This window comes from Mustelus asterias, chromosome 6, assembly GCF_964213995.1.
Source record: "Mustelus asterias chromosome 6, sMusAst1.hap1.1, whole genome shotgun sequence".
Classification (NCBI taxonomy): domain Eukaryota; kingdom Metazoa; phylum Chordata; class Chondrichthyes; order Carcharhiniformes; family Triakidae; genus Mustelus; species Mustelus asterias.
The window spans coordinates 121,492,647-121,514,338 of NC_135806.1; the positions used below are offsets into that span (position 1 = coordinate 121,492,647).

General features: G+C 43.5%; 1 protein-coding gene across 1 annotated transcript in view; it reads left to right on the forward strand.

The window, feature by feature from the left end:
• dctd (dCMP deaminase) overlaps positions 1 to 21,692 on the forward strand; it is a 56,180-nt gene that overhangs the window by 11,027 nt on the left and 23,461 nt on the right. The window contains exon 4 of the mRNA XM_078215102.1: positions 11,503 to 11,619. Within this exon, the coding sequence (XP_078071228.1) occupies positions 11,503 to 11,619 (117 nt within the window). The remainder of the gene's footprint in view (positions 1 to 11,502; positions 11,620 to 21,692) is intronic.

The following is a 21,692-nucleotide window of genomic DNA, read 5'->3' on the forward strand; positions in this document are numbered from 1 at the left end:
GTGTTCCAGGGTTCCAATGTTTCAGGCGGGATAGAGGGAGAGGGATAAAAGGTGGCATTGTTGGTCAGGGAAAATGTTACAGCGGTACTCGGGCAGGATAGATTAGGGAGCTTGTCTACAGAGGCCCTATGGGTGGAGCTGAGAAACAGGAAAGGTATGACCACATTAATGGGGTTGTATTATAGACCACCCAATAGTCAGCGAGAATTGGAGGAGCAAATCAGCAGAGAGATAGCTGACAACTGCAAGAAACACAAAGTTGTGATAGGGGATTTTAATTTTCCACATATAGATTGGGACTCGCATACTGTTAAAGGTTTAGATGGGGTAGAGTTTGTCAAATCTGTTCAGGAGAATTTTCTACATCAGTATACAGAGGTGCCAACTAGAGAGGATGCGATATTGGATCTCCTATTGGGAAATGAGTATGGGCAGGTGATGGATGTGAGTGTGAGGGAACACTTTGGATCCAGTGATCATAATGCCATTAGTTTCAACCTGATCATGGATAAGGATAGATCTGGTCCTCGGGTTGAAGTTCTGAACTTGAAAAAGGCCAAATTTGATTAAATGAGAGGGGATCTGGGAAGTGTGGATTGGCACAGGCTGTTCTCTGGTAAGGATGTAAATGGAAAGTGGGAGGCCTTCAAAGGAGAAATTTTGAGAGTGCAGTTTGTATGTTCCTGTCAGGATTAAAGGCAAAGTAAATAGGAATAAGGAACCATAGTTCTCGAGGGAGATTGTAGCACTGATTAAGAGGAAGAGAGAGTTGTATGAAATGTACAGGCAGCAAGGAACATATCAGATGCTTGAGGAGTATAAAAAGTGCAAGAAGCTACTCAAGAGGGAAATCAGGAGGGCTAAAAGAAGACATGAGGTTGCTTTGGCAGACAGAGTGAAGGAAAATCCAAAGAGCTTCTATAGGTATGTTAGGAGCAAAAGGATAGTGAGGGATAAAATTGGTCCTCTTGAAGACCAGAGTGGTAGACTGTGTATGGAACCAAAAGAGATGGGGGAGATACTAAATGGTTTTTTTGCATTCGTATTTACTGAGGAAACAGGCATGGAGTCTACGGAAATAGGGCAAACAGGTAGGGAGTTCATGGAACCTTTACAGATTAAAGGGGAGGAGGTGCTTGCTGTCTTGAGGCAAATCAGAGTGGATAAATCCCCAGGACCGGACAGGGTATTCCCACGGACCTTGAGGGAAGCTAGTGTTGAACTTGCAGGGGCCCTGGCAGACGTATTTAAAATGTCAGTATTCACGGGGGAGGTGCCAGATGATTGGAGGGTGGCTCATGTTGTTCCGTTGTTTAAAAAAGGTTCCAAAAGAAATCAGGAAATTATAGGCACCTCTATATACTGATGTAGAAAATTCTCCTGAACAGATTTTACAAACTCGTCGGTGGTGGGCAAGTTATTGGAAGGTGTGATAAGGGATAGGATCTACGAATATTTGGATAGACAAGGACTTATTAGGGAGAGTCAACATGGCGTGGTAGGTCATGTTTGATCAATCTATTAGAGTTTTTCGAGGAGGTTACCAGGAAAGTGGATGAAGAGAAGGCGGTGGATGTTGTCTACCTGGATTTCAGCAAGGCCTTTGACAAGGTCCCTCATGGGAGGTTAGTTAGGAAGATTCAGTCGCTAGGTATACATGGGGAGGTAGTAAATTGGATTAGACACTGGCTCAATGGAAGAAGCTAGAGTGGTTGTGGAGGATTGCTTCTCTGAGTGGAGGCCTGTGACTAGTGGTGTGCCGCAGGGATCGGTGTTGGGTCCACTGTTGTTTGTCATCTATATCAATGATCTGGATGATAATGTGGTAAATTGGATCAGCAAGTTTGCTGATGATACAAAGATTGGAGGTGTAGTGGACAGTGAGGAAGGTTTTCAAAGCTTGCAGAGGGATTTGGACCAACTAGAAAAATGGGCTGAAAAATGGCAAATGGAATTTAACGCAGACAAGTGTGAGATATTGCACTTTGGAAGGACAAACCAAAGTAGAACGTACAGGGTAAATGGTAGGACTCTGAAGAGTGCAGTTGAACAGAGGGATCTGGGAATACAGGTACAGAATTCCCTAAAAGTGACGTCACAGGTGGATAGGGTCGTAAAGAGTGCCTTTGGTACATTGGCCTTTTTAAATCGGAGTATCGAGTATAAAAGTTGGAGTGTTATGGTAAGGTTATATAAGGCATTGGTGAGGCTGAATTTAGAGTATTGTGTACAGTTTTGGTCACCTAGTTACAGGAAGGATGTAAATAAGGTTGAAAGAGTGCAGAGAAGGTTCACAAGGATGTTGCTGGGACTTGAGAAGCTGAGTTACAGAGAGAGATTGAATAGGTTGGGACTTTATTCCCTGGAGCGTAGAAGATTGAGGGGAGATTTGATAGAGGTGTATAAGATTTTGATGGGTAGCGATAGAGTGAATGCAAGCAGGCTTTTTCCACTGAGGCTAGGGGAGAAAAAAACCAGAGGGCATGGGTTAAGGGTGAAAGGAGAAAAGTTTAAAGGCAATATTAGGGGGGGGCTTCTTCACGCAGAGAGTGGTGGGAGTGTGGAATGAGCTGCCGGATAAAGTGGTAAATGCGGGATCACTTTTAACATTTAAGAAAAACCTGGACGGGTTCATGGATGAGAGGGGTGTGGAGGGATATGGTCCAAGTGCAGGTCAGTGGGACTAGGCAAAAAATGGTTCGGCAAAGACAAGAAGGGCCAAAAGGCCTGTTTCTGAGCTGTAATTTTCTATGGTTCTAAATAAGAGTGAAAAAGGAAGTTTGGGGTGAAGGAAAGCCAAGTGACTAAATCATGTTTAAAGACACTTCCAATAAATACTGACAGCTGTTGTTGCACAGGAATATATTGAAAAAAGCCTTATGGAGACTCCCTGTAAAATGAATATCGAACATAACCTTCATGTAGCCGTTAAATTGACTTCCCATTCAGCTTGAACCTTGCATAAAATGAATTATTAAGACATTTTAATTTGCTTCGGTGGTGCAGTCTAATAAAGAACAAGGCTCGTTAAATCAGGCCATGCAAATGGTTATTTTATACAGTGTGTTACAACCTTAATGCACTTTATCTGATTCCTTTGAAAACTTCAACAGGCCACTTAAGCAAAATGAAAATATAAATGACTGCTTGTTTTTATTATGAGAATGGCCTCATTCCCGATTTCTCGAGGATATCTGACTGTTGTGACACTTGTCTGTTTTCCCCCATCAGTCCTCCTGCGTGCCTTCCTGAGCAACTGATTCTTGGTGCCAAATTGGGGGTAAATACCTGTCTCATGCAAGGCCACATCTACTCAATAAGGGAGTCTGTGATCTCGTCTGTCTGAGCTGGATTTAACCCCCAGTAAGAAGTTTAACAACACCAGGTTAAAGTCGAACAGGTTTATTTGGTAGCAAAAGCCACAAGCTTTCGGAGCCTTAAGCCCCTTCTTCAGGTGAGTGGGAATTCTGTTCACAAACAGGGCATAGAAAGACACAAACTCAATTTACAGAATAATGGTTGGAATGCGAATACTTACAGCTAATCAAGTCTTTAAGATACAAACAATGCGAGAGGAGAGAGCGTTAAGACAGGTTAAAGAGATGTGTATTGTCTCCAGACAGGACAGCCAGTGAGACTCCGCAGGTCCACGCAAGCTGTGGGGATTACAGATAGTGTGACATGAACCCAATATCCCGGTTGAGGCCGTCCTCATGTTTGCGGAACTTGGCTATCAGTTTCTCCTCAGCGACTCTGCGCCGTCGTGTGTCATGAAGACCACCTTGGAGAACGCTTACCCGAATATCAGAGGCCGAATGCCCGTGACCGCTCAAGTGCCCCCCAACAGGAAGAGAACAGTCTTGCCTGGTGATTGTCGAGTGGTGTTCATTCATCCGTTGTCGCAGCGTCTGCATGGTTTCCCCAATGTACCATGCCTCGGGACATCCTTTCCTGCAGCGTATCAGGTAGACAACCTGGACCTGCAGAGTCTCACTGGCTGTCCTGTCTGGAGACAATACACATCTCTTTAACATCTCTTCACTCACATTGTTTGTATCTTAAAGACTTGATTAGCTGTAAGTATTCGCATTCCAACCATTATTCTGTAAATTGAGTTTGTGTCTTTATATGCCCTGTTTGTGAACAGAATTCCCACTCACCTGAAGAAGGGGCTTAAGGCTCCGAAAGCTTGTGCCTTTTGCTACCAAATAAACCTGTTGGACTTTAACCTGGTGTTGTTAAACTTCTTACTGCGTTTACCCCAGTCCAACGCCGGCATTTCCACATCATTTAACCCCTTGTCCCAGAGCGAAGAACCAGTAACTTTCCTGCTTTCCTCTGCAACCAATTTGAGGAGGTTTTTCAGCTTTGCTCTTTCTCCATGGCAAAATAGACCCTTGATATTTCTGCATCTGCAAGGAGTTGAGTCTTTGCTGTGCTCGCAGTCTGACACCCTTGTTTGTTTGATGGATATTGCTTTCTTCTGTCTCACTTGTCCAGTGCCTAATTCAGATCACCAGTAGAGGCCACTGCTGCATCAGGCTTTATGTTGAGTTGGCTTTTTCATTGCACGTCTCTCAACCAGCAGTGTGTTTAGAAGGGTGGAATTCAGGTCAGTGTTCGGGGCTGCTGCATGGTTTTCTGCAGCCATGGCAAATCAGCGGGCATTTTGTTGTTGTTTGGAAGTCTTGTCGATCACTGCTACAGTTCTCAGCAACACGTCCGGATTTAAGGTTTTAGTCAGTTGTGAAAATGTGGCGAATTCTCCTTTCTGATGAATGTTTTAAAAATCAAAATGAGAAGTGTTTATCGGGAGCTTCATGATCAAAAGTCTGAGAAAAATTCTCAGTTTGCTTTGTTTAATGTTTAGCTGCAAAAAGTGATCAGTGCAGAATAAATTTCCCTCTCTCCGCTCGGTTGGAATGATAGCAGAAGGCCAGAATTTGCTGGCAGCATAACAGTTCAGCAACGCTCACCATAATCCATGTGTAAATTGTCCAAGATTTTGTTGCGAGCGAGAGATGGGGCATGAGTTGTCAAATTGATGGACAAATTTTGCCTTGTGAGAATTGGTGCTCATCCTTAACACTCCCACCTGCCACAACTTCAGGAAATTGCTGCATTTGCACATTAATTACCAATTAAGCTCTGCTTTTTAACAGTGTATGTGTATCTTTTTAATCAGATTTATGTTCATTTAATGTCACTGAATTTCCCGGGCCCAAAAAGAGAACAGTTGACACAGTGAAGTCTCATTGCTGTTCGCAGTAAAATTTGCAGAAATTATTTGCACTTAAAATTGAATACTTTAAATGTTTTTTCTTACTTTTCCTTTCTCTTTTGCTGTTTCATTCTTACGCTCTTTTCATTTTGATTTCTGATTTGATTTTAATTCCACCATCAATGACCTTCAGCAACCTAATCCTAAACATTAGTTACCTAAATCCTAAACCCTGGAGTTTCCTCCTTTACATCCCTCCACCTGTCTTTCCTTCTTCAGGATGATCCTTACCTCCTATCTCTTTGACAAAGCATTTGGAACCTGCCTTCATAAATTTTTTTAAAGTTTATTTTATTAGTGTCACAAGTAGGCTTACATTAACACTGCAGTGAAGTTACTGTGAAAATCCCCTAGTCGCCACACTCCGGCACCTGTTCGGGTACACTGAAGGAGAATTTAGCACGGCCAATGCACCTAACCAGCACATCTCTCGGACTGCAGAAGGAAACCGGAGTACCCAGAAGAAACCCACGCAGATACGGGGAGAATGTGCACATTCTGCACAGACAGTGACCCAAGCCGGGAATCGAACCCCGGATCCCTGTTGCTGTGAGGCAGCAGGGCTAACCACTGTGCCATTGCTCACTACATATGTGGCTTGGTGTCAAAATGTTGCTTGATAGTGTGCCTAGGAAGCGCCTCTGGATGTTAATGGTGCTATCTAAATAAAATTTGGTGCTGACACTAATTCACTCTATTTCCTTCTCCATCATTTCTCTGGTTCTTTCTTAATCTCTAAATTTCACTGGCTGGAGAGTTACCCAATCGTTATTGGTAACTTTGTCCAAGGTCTCATATGCACTTTTTACCCCATTGCACTTTATCAGCTCAAAATCCAAGCAATTTACAGAACAAATATGGGCATTGCTGAGTAGATCAACATTTGTTGATTGTGGGGATTCAGAAATGGTAATGGCATTAACAGTCATGGGTAGATTGTTAGATTGTTTCTTGATGGATGTGGCCATTGCCTGGAACATGTGTGGCACAAATGTAGCTTGCCACTTATCAGCCCTAGCCTGAATGTTGTCTAGCTCTTGCTGCATATGGACATGGACTGCTTCACTATCTGAGACGAGAATGGTGTTGAACATTGTGCAGTCATCAGCGAACATCCCCACATCTGACCTTAAGATGGAGGGGAGGTCAATGATAAAACAGCTGAAAATAGTTGTGCCTGGGGCACTACCCTGAGGAACTCCTGCAGCATTGTGCCCGGGTTGTGATGAATTGCCCCCAACAACAACCATTTTTCTTGGTGCTGGGTTTAACTCTAACCCATGGAGACTTTACCCCCTGATTCCTATTGGTTTCAGTTTTGCTTAGGCTGCTTGATGTTAGACTCGGTTAGCTGCAGACTTGATATCGAGGGCAGTTGTTCCCACCTCACCTCTTGAGTTCAGCTCCGTTGTCCATGTTGGAACCAAGGCTGTAACGAGGTCTTCTACTTGGCAGAACCCAAACTGAACATTGGTGAGCAGGTTATTGCTGAGTAGGTGGGGTTTTTATAGCAGTGTTGATAATACCTTCAATCACATTGCTGATGGCTGAGAGTGGAAACAGCAGCTTTTGTTTTTGGTTTGCATATCTAATCTATAAATGATTACAGGAAATAACTTTATTTGCCATTGTTCCCCTCTCAGTGAGACAGTAGGACATCTAAACCGGGTGGACTGTGAAAGCTCAGAGTACCTGGTTAGGGATTGCAGTGTTATCTCTCGGCCTCCCTCGCACCAGCTTTTGAAATCAGGAAACAAACCCTAGTTACTGACATGAAATCCAATTATATTTTTCTCCTCTTCCACAGTTAAGATTTTAACTAGTAAATTTGTGGAAAAGGCAATTGGAGAAAATCCAGAAAGTGCTCTTAATTTTGAGTACTTACTTAACATCTCATGTTTTGAATTGCAGCTGCTCCATGGTTTACACGTTCCCCTATCATCCTCCAGCTGTTTGCCTGGTGCGTGTCATTGTTAAGTTGCTCTTGCTTTTCTTTGCAAAGTGGCACACCACGCAATAAGGTTTAGCAGCCTCACACAGTCCTCATAGAGTCTCTGGTGGAATAAAGCTGCAGAGATAGATGGAGCTACCATCTCTGTTGGAAATCACTTGGGATTTTTTTCCGTGAAGAGATAAAACTGCATTAATGTTAATGGCTTGGTATAAATGTTGCAAGACATTGAAAAATGATATCTACTTTTTCTAGGCTGCCTTAAAATGTCATTAGCAGTTGCTTTTACAGCGCGAGTCAGTGCCTTCATGTATTCTGAGGTGGGTGTGTGTATTTGTATTTTTTCCTTCTGTTGCCTTCTTCACAGCCACAATCCTCAGGAGGATTTGGTGGTTGCAGCACTCAACTGCTGACAAAGACATTCTGAATCCATCGGAGCTGACACTCGAACTTCCTTCCCCGGCAGGACGAGTGTCTGTGGGAAGCTGAGTAAATTCTTGGGGCGGAGGGGAGAGAAAGATGGAATACTGCAAATTGAAAGCTTTAACAGACAATGTGTAAAAATTACAAAATGGCCACTGTATTTTTGATGAGATGGAAGCCAGAGATAGTGGGGAAGGAAACTTATGCATCCAGATGGTAACCCTTGTTTAGCTGGAGAAGTAAGGAGGAATGTGAGGAAAGGGTGTTTTCATCTGAGCTCAGTCTTACTTTCAGCATTCAACCTCAGTTAAAGTTTAAAGTTAAAGTTTATTTATTAGTGTCACAAGTAGGCTTACATTAACACTGCAATGAAGTTACTGTGAAAATCTCCTAGTTGCCACAGTCCGGCGTCCGTTCGGGTACACGGAGGGAGAATTTAGCATGGCCAATGCACCTAACCAGCATGTCTTTCAGACTGTGGGAGGAACCCGGAGGACCCACATAGACACAGGGAGAACGTGCAGACTCCGCATTGACATTGACCCAAGCCAGGAATCGAACCCGGGTCCCTGGCGCTGTGAGGCAGCAGTGCTAGCCACTGTGCAGCCCCTATAGCACAGCACATTGGAAACCCGTTTTTGGACTGTACATTTCATGATTCCTGCTACATACTGGAACATGCACTACCAGTGGCAGAAAATAAATGCTGTTTGAGCAGGTCTATAAATGTTAGCAATATCATGAGAGCGAAATGCTGTGGATACTGGAAATCCAAAATAAAAACACAAAAAGCTGGATCAACCTATCAGGTCTAGCAGCATCTGTGGAGAGAGGAACGGAGTTAGCATTTCGAGTCAAATATGACACTTCTTCAGAACACTAAACGTTAGTATTCTCAGTCATCTCTGTTAATCGCTGAGTTCAAGACAAACTTCAGAGGCAGACAACCCAGTACTATACTGAGAGAGCTTAGCAGGAAAACAGTGGGTTTTTAGTCGAAGCATGAACTATAAGACATTAAGATATAGGAGCAGAAATAGGCCATTCGGCCCATCAAGTTTGCTCCACCATTCGATGAGATCATGACTGATCTGATATGATAATCTTCAACCTCACTTTCCTGCTTTATCCCCATAGTCCTTGATTCCCTTACTGATTTAAAAACTGCCAGACCTGCTGAGTCTATCTTGGGCCTTGAACATACTAAACAAACCAGTGGATAAATATTTCGCATTTTGCAGAGAGTCGATCTAAGTTCCTTGGCTGAGCTGTGGTTGAGTTCCTGATCATAGCAAGCTGAAGAGGTAGTGAACGGCAGCCTCCTGCTGAGAAACCTTCTGCTGTAGAAGGAGGACCATTGGCTCGAGCTGCTGTTGCCCATCACCGAATGTCATCTTGAACAATGGTGATGGAACCCTTGACGTTGTTCACCTCCCACCTCTTCCAGTATCTCAGGATAGCTTGCGGGGATTGGAGGAAAAGAATCTTGGACTTTCAGCTAACATAAAAGGGAATCCCAAGGTCTTCTATAAGCATTTGAATAATAAAAAGGTGGTAAAAGAAAGAATAGGGCCGATTAGGGATAAAAAAGGGAATTTGTATGTGGAGGCAGGAGAAATAGCAGAAGTAGTTACAAATACCTCGCATCTGCCCTTAAAAAGGCAGAAGCTGCTACCCAAGCCGAGGTGACAGAGGAGGTAATTGGTACACTAGAAAAATTTACATTTGAGGAGGAGGAGATATTAGAAAGATTATCTTTATTTAATACTGATAAGCTACCAGAACTGGGTCAGATGCATCCAAGATTACTGAGGGAAGTGAGAGTGGAAATATCAGAGGCATTAGTGATAATTCCCAAGCTTAGACACCAGGGTGATGCCAGAGAACTGGAGAATTGTGAATGTTACACCCTTGTTCAAAAAGGGATTCAAGAATAATGCTAGCAGCTACTGACCAGTCGATTTGACTTCAGTGGCAGAGAAACATTTGGAAACTTTAGTTCAGGGCAAATTCAGTAGTTACTTAGCCAAGTGCAGGGTAATTAAGGAAGGCCAGCATGGATTTATTAAGGGAAAATCCTGTTGAACTAACTTGCTGTCGCTTTGTGAGAAGGTAACAAAGAAGGTTGATAAAGGCAGCACTGTTGACGACAGTGCAGTGGGTGTATATGGGTTTTCAAATGGTATTTGATACAGAGCCACACAACAGACTTGTGAGCAAAATTCTAGCTGACGGGATAAAAGGGAAAGTCGGCACTTGGATACGAAACTTGCTGAGTGACAGGAAACAGAATAGTGATGAATAGCGGTTTTTCAGATTGGAAGAAGGTTTGTAGTGGACAGGGACCAGTGTTGGGACCTTTGCTTTTCCTGATATATATTAATGACCCAGACTGTGGTATATAAGGCATAATTTCAAAATGTATGGATGACATGAGGATTGGAGACGTTGTCAACTGTGATGTGGATAGTCTTGAACTTCAAAAGGACATAGACATGTTGGTGGATTGGGCAGTCAAGTGGCAGATGATGTTCAATGCAGAGAAGTGTGAGGTGATTCATTTTGACAGAAATAATATGGAGACTCAGTATAAAACGAAGGGAGAAATTCTGAAGGAGATGTCGGAACAGAGGGACTCAGGGTAGAGTACATAAGTCATTAAGATGGCAGGGCATGCCGAGAGAGTAGTTAATAAACTATGTTGTATCTTAGGCGTTATTAACAGGGGCACTGAGTACAAGAGTGAGGGGGTCATGTTGAACCTGTATTAAACAATAGTTAGGCATCATCCTCAGTACTGCATCCAGTTCTGGGTGTCATACTTGAGGAAGGAAGTTAAGGCATTGGAGAGTGTATGGAGGATATTCATAAGAATGATTCCTGGGATAAAAAACTGTAGCTATGAGGATATATTGAACAGATTGGAACTGTTTTCCTTGGAGAAAAGAAGGCTGAGAGGAGACGAGGTAGAGGTATTCAACATTCTGAGAGGTATGGACTGGGTAATTAGTGACAACCTGTTCCCATTCAAGAGAGCATCAAGGACTGGAAAGCACAGAATCAAAATAATTGACAAAAGGAGTAAAGTGATGTGAGGAAATTTTATTTTTCCACCCAGAGGGTGGCTGGAGTCTGGAACAAACTTCCTGAGAGGATGGTGGAGGTAGGTTCGATTGAGGTATTAAAAGGTAGAACCTGATCCTCTCATCACATGCACTTTCCAGCAGATGGTCACCAGATAGTGGGGAGTGGAACCCTGACTGACCCTATTTTAATCCATGATTTCAGGGCACTGTGGTTCATCGTATTGCATCTAATGTCAGAGAGCTGGTGCAGACTCAATGGGCCGAATGGTGTCCTTCCGCACTGTAAGGATTCTGTGAATGACTTTGGCTGGTGATCTCTGTTGGTTGGCCATGTGGTAATGGGTTTTGACCATCATAAAGAAGGACAAACATCCTGCTAAAAAATGTTTAAGACAGAGACTGAGATGTTAAATAGACCCAAACATCCAGAAATGTTTTTTTTAGCAACTACATAAAATTGTTTCCAAGTGGTTGCCATCCTATGTAATTGATAGAACAAATTGTCTGCTTACTAAAAAGCAGGATGGAAAATGGGATTTTGTTTTTAGATTGTCTTTTGCAGTTTATATGACCTTCTGAGCCCCTTGATCTCTAACGAGAATGTAAGGAACTAGTTGTTTAATTCCAACTCTGACAGAAATCCCTCCTCTTCAAAGGTTGTGTGGAAGCACAAGGCCAGATGAGGATTAATTGGAGTGCTGGCTGCTTTGCTTATGCATCTTATTTTTAATTCTCTTATGACTTTTTATTCTCTCCTCCAGTTTGTCACGCAGAATTAAATGCGATTCTGAACAAGAACTCTGCTGACGTTAAGGGATGCACGATGTATGTGGCCTTGTTCCCCTGTAATGAATGTGCTAAACTCATCATCCAGTCAGGTAAGGATTTGCAATTGCTCCACTTTCGATTTGCTGCGTTTATATACCAGCATGTAGCTCAATATCTCATTATAGAGCAAGTATTTTTTTAAACTGATAGCGTTTGGTTCAAATTAATCATACAATCAGTTGTGCAAAAATTATCCCTTGCTGTCACTGAGCAATGTCAGGTTCCCAGTGACTAATTGCTCCATGCGCGATCCTTAACATGTTTTTAATTTAAATCAGCAACCTCCTAAAACATGGACTGCCAAATAAGAACTCAAGCCGTGCACATAATTAATGTCAGGTTCGTGTGCTTTAAAGATCCTGAGCACATCTTCGAAAGATTAATGGCGAAACTATAGTTGGAAACAGATTCCATTGACACATGACCACTTTCTGCTCCATTCAGGATGTTGGTAAAGCAGGTAAGATATGGTCACTTACCCAACCCCATCCAATATCATCATCTCTCCCTGAAAGTGTTGACTGTTGTTGGGGGTAGGACTTCCTTTGGTAACTGACCCAAGTAAGCCATTCTTGACAAGTGAACTTTGACTTGTGATTGGTCCAGGCTTATTAAACTATGATGGACATCAACAGTTGAGCCTGATCCTCTCATCGCATGCACTTTCCAAATAGTGGGCAGCGGAACCCTAACTGAACCCATTTCTTTTAATCCATGGTTTAAGGACGCTGTGCTTCATTGCCCTTCACCTTGTGTCAGCCTGGCTAAGGTTAGCAGAGTTGTTTGCAACCCAGGCATCAAAGCAGCTGCCTCCCTGGTTGGAAATGGTCGAGGGTCTTGCCAGGTGGTGCAATTCACCCACTGTACCGTTTGGAACTAAACTGTGATGTTAAGAGGTACAACCTGTGTCTGATATCCATTTTTTCATTCACTGAAAGAATACAAGGGTAAATCATGGCCTGTTGCACTCCCAGTGGAGAGCCACACACGAAGGATATAGAATGGGCCCTCTAGCATTGCAGCCTCATCTCCATTCAAACCTTCAAAGATTCCTATCCACTGGGAGTGCGGCATCAGTGAATCTGATCGTGCACTGCAGTTCAGAAGCTAATTTATTGAGAAATAGCTTCCCCTGTAATGGTGTTAAAGTTTGACGAATTCTTGGCATTTACAGACGGTTGTGAAGTGATGTTGGATAAGGATTTGCAGTGGTAATGATTGAGGCTATTAATCTAGTGACGCATTCACATTGTTCAGCGATATGCCCAAGTGTCAGAGCAATTTACATCTAACAAGCAGGCTTCCATAAAAGTGAATGGATAATATCTTTGCTTAAATGTTGTAGGCTCTTGCGATGATTTAACTGATTAAGGAAATAAGGAGCTGAACCATTAAAAACAATGACACTCAATCCCTAGTCTGTGCTGTCTGAGCTAGTTCATCTCAGTAGGGCTAGTGTCAGGGATACTTTAATTGGTGGCTGCCCCCGAATTAGGAGAGGACTGTTTATCCGGGTCCCCTTTCTCATTCTGCTGTGCAGTTAATCTGGTTGCTAATGTGCATGTGGACGCTGGCTAAGAAAGGTTAGGTTAGGACATCCTGTACGTCTGGTGAAGTTAGGAGGGCTGGAGAGGGTGATATGGGTGTGTTGGGCTGGCATTTAAATATTGTGCTTGGACCTTTGAACCCACCGGGTGGTGGTGAGTGGACGAAACAGCTACCGACCCGCCAGGAGATTTGGAGGGAAACTCACCTGTGCATAATTAATAAGGTTCCAAGCACAGAATCTGGCACGGGGTCCTGCCATTCTTGCCAGTGGGAAAGGTGCCACCAGAGCCTCCCATCCTGCACTTAGTCACAAAAATGGAGAATTCTGTCATTTATTCCAGTTGTATAATAGAGACCAGAACTGTACAGAGTATAAGTGTGATCTATCCAAGATTCTGTACAAGTTTAATATAATTTGTCACAGAGCCACAACAGGAGACATTATAGCTGATGACCCAAGGCTTGGTCACATGTAGGTTTCAAGGAGTGTCGTCAAGAATGGAAGAGAGCCAGAGAGGTTTCAGGAGAGAATTCTAACATTTGGGGCTTGAGCAGCTGAAGGCAGTGGTGGAGTAATTGAAATCGAGGATGCGCAAGAGACCAGCAATGAGCGATGTCACGATGATGGAGAAAAAAAAGAGTAAGAAGTTTAACAACACCAGGTTAAAGTCCAACAGGTTTATTTGGTAGCAAAAGCCACAAAAAAGAAACATGGAATTGTACATGGAGATATTGGATTTTGAAAAGACCTGAGTTTTATATTTTAAAATGAACACAAACCCTGAAGATTGCTGAGAATATACAGCCAGCCACTGATAGGAATGGTTGCGGGGCGATTGTCTAAGGGACAATGGAACCCCTCCTGTTTTCAGACAAGGTACTCCTAAAAACACCCAGAGTCTGATTACCATCGCCAGTAAAGACAAAGATATATAATGGCCATCCCATCTCAAAAGATCCTGTATGTAATGCCTAGACGGACCAGTGGATTCCAGTTTCCACTTGGAATATACAAAGAAGGGGCTAAAAGCTAGCTGAAAGAACTGCCCCAGTGCCAGTCTGTCCGGGTGTGCTGTAAGAATGAGTAGTTGGAAGTTGTCCATACTGAAGGTGTGTGATACAGTAAGAGAAGCAGGAGGTCTGCAAAAATAGCCGTCTTTCGCAGGTATATTTCGAGTCTCTCTCTCTCTCTCTCTGACTGTGGAAGTCAACCAGCTACAAAAGGATCACAGCAGGAAAGAGAACGGAATTCTCTCTACTAAAGCACAGAACACTGGAATTGAAGAGTTAACCATTCACCTCCAGAAGTCAACTCTATTGGAATCAATTTGTAACAGCCGCACACTTCTTCATCTACTCCTTGCAAGTCAAAGACTTTCCGTATAACTTTTCATTTACATTTACTTACTGTTGGACTGAACTGGGGGAGGCAATGGCCTCGTGGTATTATCACTAGACTATTAATCCTGGGATTCAGCTAATGTTCTGGCGACCTGGGTTTGAATCCCACCACACCAGATGATGAAATTTGAATTCAACAAAAGATATCTGGAATTAAGAATCTACTGGTGACCATGAAACCATTGTCGATTGTCGGAAAAACCCACCTGGTTCACTAATGTCCTTTAGGGAAGGAAATCTGGCATTCTTACCCAGTCTGGCCTACATGTGATTCCAGAGCCACAGCAATGTGGTTGACTTCCAACTACCCTCGGGCAACTAGGGATGGACAATAAATGCTGGCCAGCCAGTGACAGCCATGTGCCACAAATGAGTTTAAAAAAAAACCTCACTTGTAATTTGTATGGGTATGTATGCATGTGGTTCGCCATTTTGTTCATTCCTTTTTAATAGTGATTAAACTCGGTCTATCTTTAACTCAAGAAAGCCTGGTTGAATTGGCTTTTTTAAAAACATAACTATTGAGTATGAAAAAGGACCCACAGGAAAGGGAACCTTGTTGCTACCAGCAAGGCAGAAAGGGGGAGGACGGGGAGAAGCGGGATAGGGGTGTTGAACAACAACAGGACTCCAGTCACCTCTCCTCACTCCTGGTTTGTAACAATTTGTGGCTATCCCATCTGGATGGTGACAAATTGAAGGATCTCTCTTCGATCAACAACTTTTGGGGAACTTCACTTGGGGGTGGTTGCAACAGCGAGCATAGGTATCTTGGAAGGGGAGGATTGAAGTGCTGGAGGAGATTAAAGACATGTGGGGAGCTGATGATGGGATGGGTCATGAGGCCACAGAGCGATTTGAAAAGCAAAATCGAGTTGTCGTTTAACTGGGAGCCAATGTAGGTCAGCAAGTACACAGATGCTGAGTGAATGGAACTTGGTGCAAGTTCAGACACAGGCAGCTCAATTACCTCAAATTTACTGAGGGTGGAACTTTGATGCCATCCAGGAATGTGTTGGAATGGTCATATCAAGTGTATAGATTAATTTGATTTCAAGTTATTTACTGATTTCTTTGATTATTTATGTATGGCAGATTCTTATTAAGTCCAAGCAGGAATCCCTTTACTGCTGGTTTCTTCCACTTGGTTCATTTTCTCCCCTCATAGATATTTATTCTGTTTACCTAAAGGATGTTATCCTCTTAATACTTAGATTAATGATAAGTTAACCACTTATGTGGATCTCCAATTAGGTTGTGCTGCTACCACCTCTGACAATCTCAGGCTGCCACCTCTCCCACTTGCTTAGATATCACTGTGGATCCCCATTCTGCTAAAGTGGAGGCTAAACTCCAGAAATATTCAAGAGGCATTTAATTCCTTTGATGAGGACCAAGGGTATTGTAGGCATCTATGGATAAATGAGACAGATGGGCTGACTGGCTCCTCTCATCTGACCTGGTTGTACGTCTCGGGTTAGCAGGCTGTTGGTAAACCCTTGTGTGGTAAAGATGTCTAACCAGTACCAGTTGGTTAGGCAGCTGGGAATTTGCCACAGGTTTATACATTCCTACCTCGGAACAGAGGCGGAATCCTGTTGGATATTTTTTTTATTCATTCATGCGATGTCGGCCTTGCTGGCTGGGCCATCATTTATTGCCCATCCCTCAGAGTTTAAGAGTCAACCGCATTGCTGTGGATCTGGAGTCACATGTAGCCAGACCAAGTAAGGATGACAGATTTCCCTCCCTGAAGGACATTAGTGAACTAGGTCGGTTTTTAACGACAATCAACAATCTTTTCATGGTCATCATCAGACTTTAAATTCAAGACTCAAATTTCACCATCTGCCATGGTGGGATTCGAGCCTGCTCTCCCCCCCCCCCCCCCCCCCCCCACACACCCCCCCCCCCCTCTTTCCCCCCCCCCCCCCCCCCCCCCCCCCCCCCCCCGGCATTATCCTAGGTCTCTGGATTACTAGTCCAGTGACAATACCACTACGCCACTGCTGTCCCTTGACATTAATCGGTCATGTCATTCCGTTCAGGGCACAGGGTGAACATCAGCCCTGAGGGAGCAGATGGAGAGGAGAGTCGTCTCCAGGCAGCTGAAGCGATGCCGTTTACTCTGTGCTGCTAAGAGTTCGGGATCACGAGGGTTTAGAAGCTGTTGCTGGCAGCTACATGGCTGAGAAGCTGGGACCATGCCCGTGTTTAGACTCTGGAGTATAACCTGGCCAACACAGGGGCGAATGCAGTCTCAGTAGGAGGTCAGTTCAGCTGGAAAGGAAGATTAAGAAGGCTGGAGCTGGGAACATATGCGAGAGAGATCTGGAATAGTGTGCTTTTTGGGTTAAGATTATACATAGAACAGTACAGCACAGAACAGGCCCTTCGGCCCACGATGTTGTGCCGAGCTTTATCTGAAACCAAGATCAAGCTATCCCACTCCCTATCATCCTGGTGTGCTCCATGTGCCTATCCAATAACCGCTTAAATGTTCCTAAAGTGTCTGACTCCACTATCACTGCAGGCAGTCCATTCCACACCCCAACCACTCTCTGCGTAAAGAACCTACCTCTGATATCCTTCCTGTATCTCCCACCACGAACCCTATAGTTACGCCCCCTTGTAATAGCTCCATCCACCCGAGGAAATAGTCTTTGAACGTTCACTCTATCTATCCCTTTCATCATTTTATAAACCTCTATTAAGTCTCCCTTCAGCCTCCTCCGCTCCAGAGAGAACAGCCCTAGCTCCCTCAACCTTTCCTCATAAGACCTACCCTCCAAACCAGGCAGCATCCTGGTAAATCTCCTCTGCACTCTTTCCAGCGCTTCCACATCCTTCTTATAGTGAGGTGACCAGAACTGCACACAATATTCCAAATGTGGTCTCACCAAGGTCCTGTACAGTTGCAGCATAACCCCACGGCGTTATAACCCCATGTGGAACTCAAGCAGAGTAGAGCTGCTGTCGACTACCTTTTGAAAGAGAAAACCTTTGGGAGGAAGACAGAGTCTTAAATATTTTTAGTGACTCACTGACATTCGGATGTTGCTGGGGTAATTGGGGTGACTCAGTCTTGGTTGTGTCCTATTTGTCGTGTGTGTTCGCCCACAGTTTGCCTGTTAATTCATGTTTACCCCATGTTAATTCTATATGTTATATGATAAGAATATAGAATGTTTGTTTTGTTGATCTTTGTACAGTAATTTTTTTTTTCTGTTCATTTGAAACTGTGAGAATCCTTCGGTTTTATTCTTAGTAACTGAGCTTTCAGATTTACTTTACTTTAACACAGAAAGATTAACTAACCAGATTGTAACAAATTTTTGGGTCTCATCTGGGAACGTAACAAGATTCAGGAATTTGGCCTTGGATTGCAGTGTTCAGACAAGTTAAGTTTCAATTGGGAAGCAAACAAATGCTTGCAATGGGCTCACCCGAGGTTGTTGACAACTTCCCAGCTTCCCGGCTCCTAATCCCAGTTGATCAGCTGTTTTATCTGATACCTTTCCCGATTCTTTTGGCCCTTCATTTCTATATATTTTGATTTCAAAAGAAGAAACCGAAGATGGAACGCTGTCTGTGGATGGTGAAAGGTCATGAGGAAGCCATCGGATATTATTGCATGTGCGCTGCTGAAAGATGGGAGATAGAGTGGGAATCAATAAATAACACAGCCCGTTGAGATGCTAACTCTGACCCTGTGTATTCAGGGGAGTGTGAAGTGAGCAGCATTTCCACTGCTCTGCCACTGTGCCTGTGATCAGCACAGTTGTCTCTGGGGGAGAGATGCCAAGAACGGTAAATGTAGTTTTAAAAAGAAATTGCACATTAGCTGTGTGAGGCATAACAGTATCTGTCAGCTAAATATTTTCTTTCTAGCATAACAGTTATAGCATCAAAAGTAAATTCTTACGTTTAAAAGCAATCCTTTTTAACCGGCCGTTTCTATGTAAGCCATGGGTCAGGATTTTCCGCTCCCTTTTTCGACAGGCGGATTCGGTGATGGGGTATAAAATCTCGTGAGCTGTCCAAATCGTGCACCTTACCGAATGGCTTTTAGAAATCCAAGTATACTACGTTCACAGGTTCCCTTTTATCTTTCCTATTAGTCACACTCAAAAATAAATTTGTTAGACACAACTTTCCTTTCATTAAAAACCTTGTTGACTTTGATCGTACTTTTTTTAGGTGCATTGTTAGACTTCCTTAATTATAGATTCCAGCAATTTCCTGATGTCTTTCAGGTTAACTGGTCTGTAGTTCCTTTTCCTCTCTCCCTTCCCTTTTTCTCTCTCCCCTTCCTTTCTTGAATAGTGATGTTACATTTGTGAGCTTTCATTCTTCTGGGACCGTTCTAGCAAAAGTCTACGGTTGCGTACCTATCGACTCAAGGACAGCTTCTTCTCTGCTGCCGTCAAACCTTTGAATGGACCTACCTTGCATTAAATTGATCTTTCTCTTCACCCTAGCTGTGACTGTAACACTACATTCTGCACTCTGACGTTTCCATCTCTATGAACAGTATGCTTTGTATCGCGCTCAAGAAACAATACTTTTCACTGTATGCTAATTCATGTGACCATATTAAATCAAATCTAGGGAATTGTGTAAAATCATAGCCAACACGTCCACTAAAGCAGCGGCTCCAAACTATTCCTTTATGTCATGTTGCATTTATATCTGGTCTGTGTTGGCTGTTCTAAGTGGAGCTGGTATGCATACACTGCAACATAGCAATCGCTCACTGGCTGCTTGACCTAATGTTTCAATTGACACTGAGCCATGAGGTTTGCAAGCATGGCACCAATTAATACAATTGTATTTATTTCCTCGATCTTGACATCTCTGTTGCAGATAAGGCATTTAATGATGTTTGTAGACCGACAAAGCTGATACTGGGGGATACAATTTCTGACGGTCTTGATTCAATGCACAGAAAATACATGGGACAAGCACGGGAACTCCTGCTGTTAAATCTTTGCATGTGAAACAATTGAGATCCGAGGTCAGAAAACAGCCTTTGAACATAAAATGTGTGAATCTCCTATTTTGCACACTAATTAATTCAACGCTGCATTGAAGTGTGAGCTTTCGTTACCAGATCATTAATTACAAAGGGAAAGGCATTCTTTTTAACAGAAATATCCCCCCCACCACCACCCCACAATGCCCCCTCTCCAAAGAGCTGGTGTTTTAAGCTATCTGTTAAAATCCAAGGTTGTTTGCTCTTTGCAGCTGAACGCCAAAAAGTTAACATGAATAGAACATTACAGCGATGTGCTGGATGATTTAAAAGGAGTTATTTTACTTGTCTGATGGACCTCATAAATCATTAACACTGTTTGTCAAGTGAGTGATGAGCTCTCTGCAGTATTGACAACCCAAGACCACTTTTCAGTATCTGCTAGCACTTTGATCTTTTAATAATTTCAAAATGAAACCGCAACTGTCACACTGGGTTTGGAAGGGGCGGGGGGGGGGGGGGGGGGGGGGGGTGTTGGTATTGGTTGGTTGTGAGAGATTTTGCCCAGCATAGTGGAGTGCAATCTGACTGAACAGTGGTCTCATTTATTAGAACGTTTTTTGCATTCCTTCTTCTGCACAGCTCGACCCCCCCCGCCCCCGCCACCACCACCACACCCTGCCCCACTAAAACTAGTTATTCACTTGCACTCTTGGAGCCCCTTGAATCAGTGGCTGTGATCATCTTGTTTTTTTAGTTTCTGATCGAGCCATGATCTCTTTATTTCTCTCTATCTAATTGGAATCAGCGCCTACAGATGACAGCGTTTCCCTTTAAGCTGTCTCTTTGTAGACTTATGTAGCTCGAGAAAATGTATGAGTATTGTACATGAATTAAGCAAGTGAGATGTCACCTGTTGAAAACTTAATCTCGTAATGTCCAAACTGGTGTTTAGCAACTGCTTCTGAGGGAACTGAGCTACCGTTTGGGTTTCAAAGTGTGCCGTATTGAATTAACTTTGTTAAGTAATGAGCATGGTATCTTTTGAGCTCAGAAGACTAGGTTTCAAAATGCAATGCAAGAGCACAGAATTGAGGCTGACACTTCAGTGCAGCACTGAAGGAGGGCTGTTTTATCAAAAGGCTGCACTTTAATTGAGCTTTTAAACCGAAGCCCTGCCTGCCTGTTGTACGAGCTTACCCGGATGGTACCGCTCCAATCTCAATCTTTGGAGAAAGGGCAGCGAGTTTGCCTGGTGTCCTGCTGAACACTACAACGACAAATTGCATTTATTTAGCATCTTTAACATGGTAAAATGTCCAAAGGCACGTGAGCATTATCAATCAAAATTTGCCATTGAAGCACACAAGGAGCTATTAGGACAGGTTGGTTCAAGAAATAGGATAGAGGGGTTTACGGAGTGAGTTCCAAACCTTGGGCCTAGACAGCTGAAAGGATAGATGCCATTGGGGCAGGGCAATGGGGGATTGAAATCGAGGGGTGCGCAAGAGGCCCGGATTGGAAGATCTCAGGGTTAGTTGTAAGGCTGGGGGAGGTGCAGAGATAGGGAGGCAGGTTTGCTGGATAAAGCTGCCATGTTTGTCCACATAATAGGAGTTACTGAACATGTCAAAGAAATTCAAAGAAAGAACAGTACAGCACAGGGACAGGCCCTTCGGCTCTCTAAGCCTGTGCTGATCATGATGCCTGCCTAAACTAAAACCATATGCACTTAGAGTCCTTATCCTTCCATTCCCATCCTATCCATGTCTGTGTCCAGTTGCCCCTTAAATGCCGCTATCGTATCTGCTCCCACCACCTTCCCAGGCAGCGCGTTCCAGACATTTAACACCCTCTGTGCACCTTTAAACCTATGTCCCCTAGTACTTGACTTTTCTACCCTAGGAAAGAGCATCTGACTATCCACTCTGTCCATGCCACTCATAATCTTGTAGATCTCTATCAGGTCACCCCTCAACCTCCGTCGTTCCAGTGAGAACAAACCGAGTTTATCCAATCTCTCCTCATAGCTAATACTCTCCAGACCAGGCAACATCCTGGTAAATCTTTTCTGTACCCTCTCCAAAGCATCTACATCCTTCTGGTAATGTGGCGACCAGAATTGTACACGGTATTCTAAATGAGGCCTAACTAAGGTTCTGTACAGCTGCAGCATGATCTCCAATTTTTATACTCAAT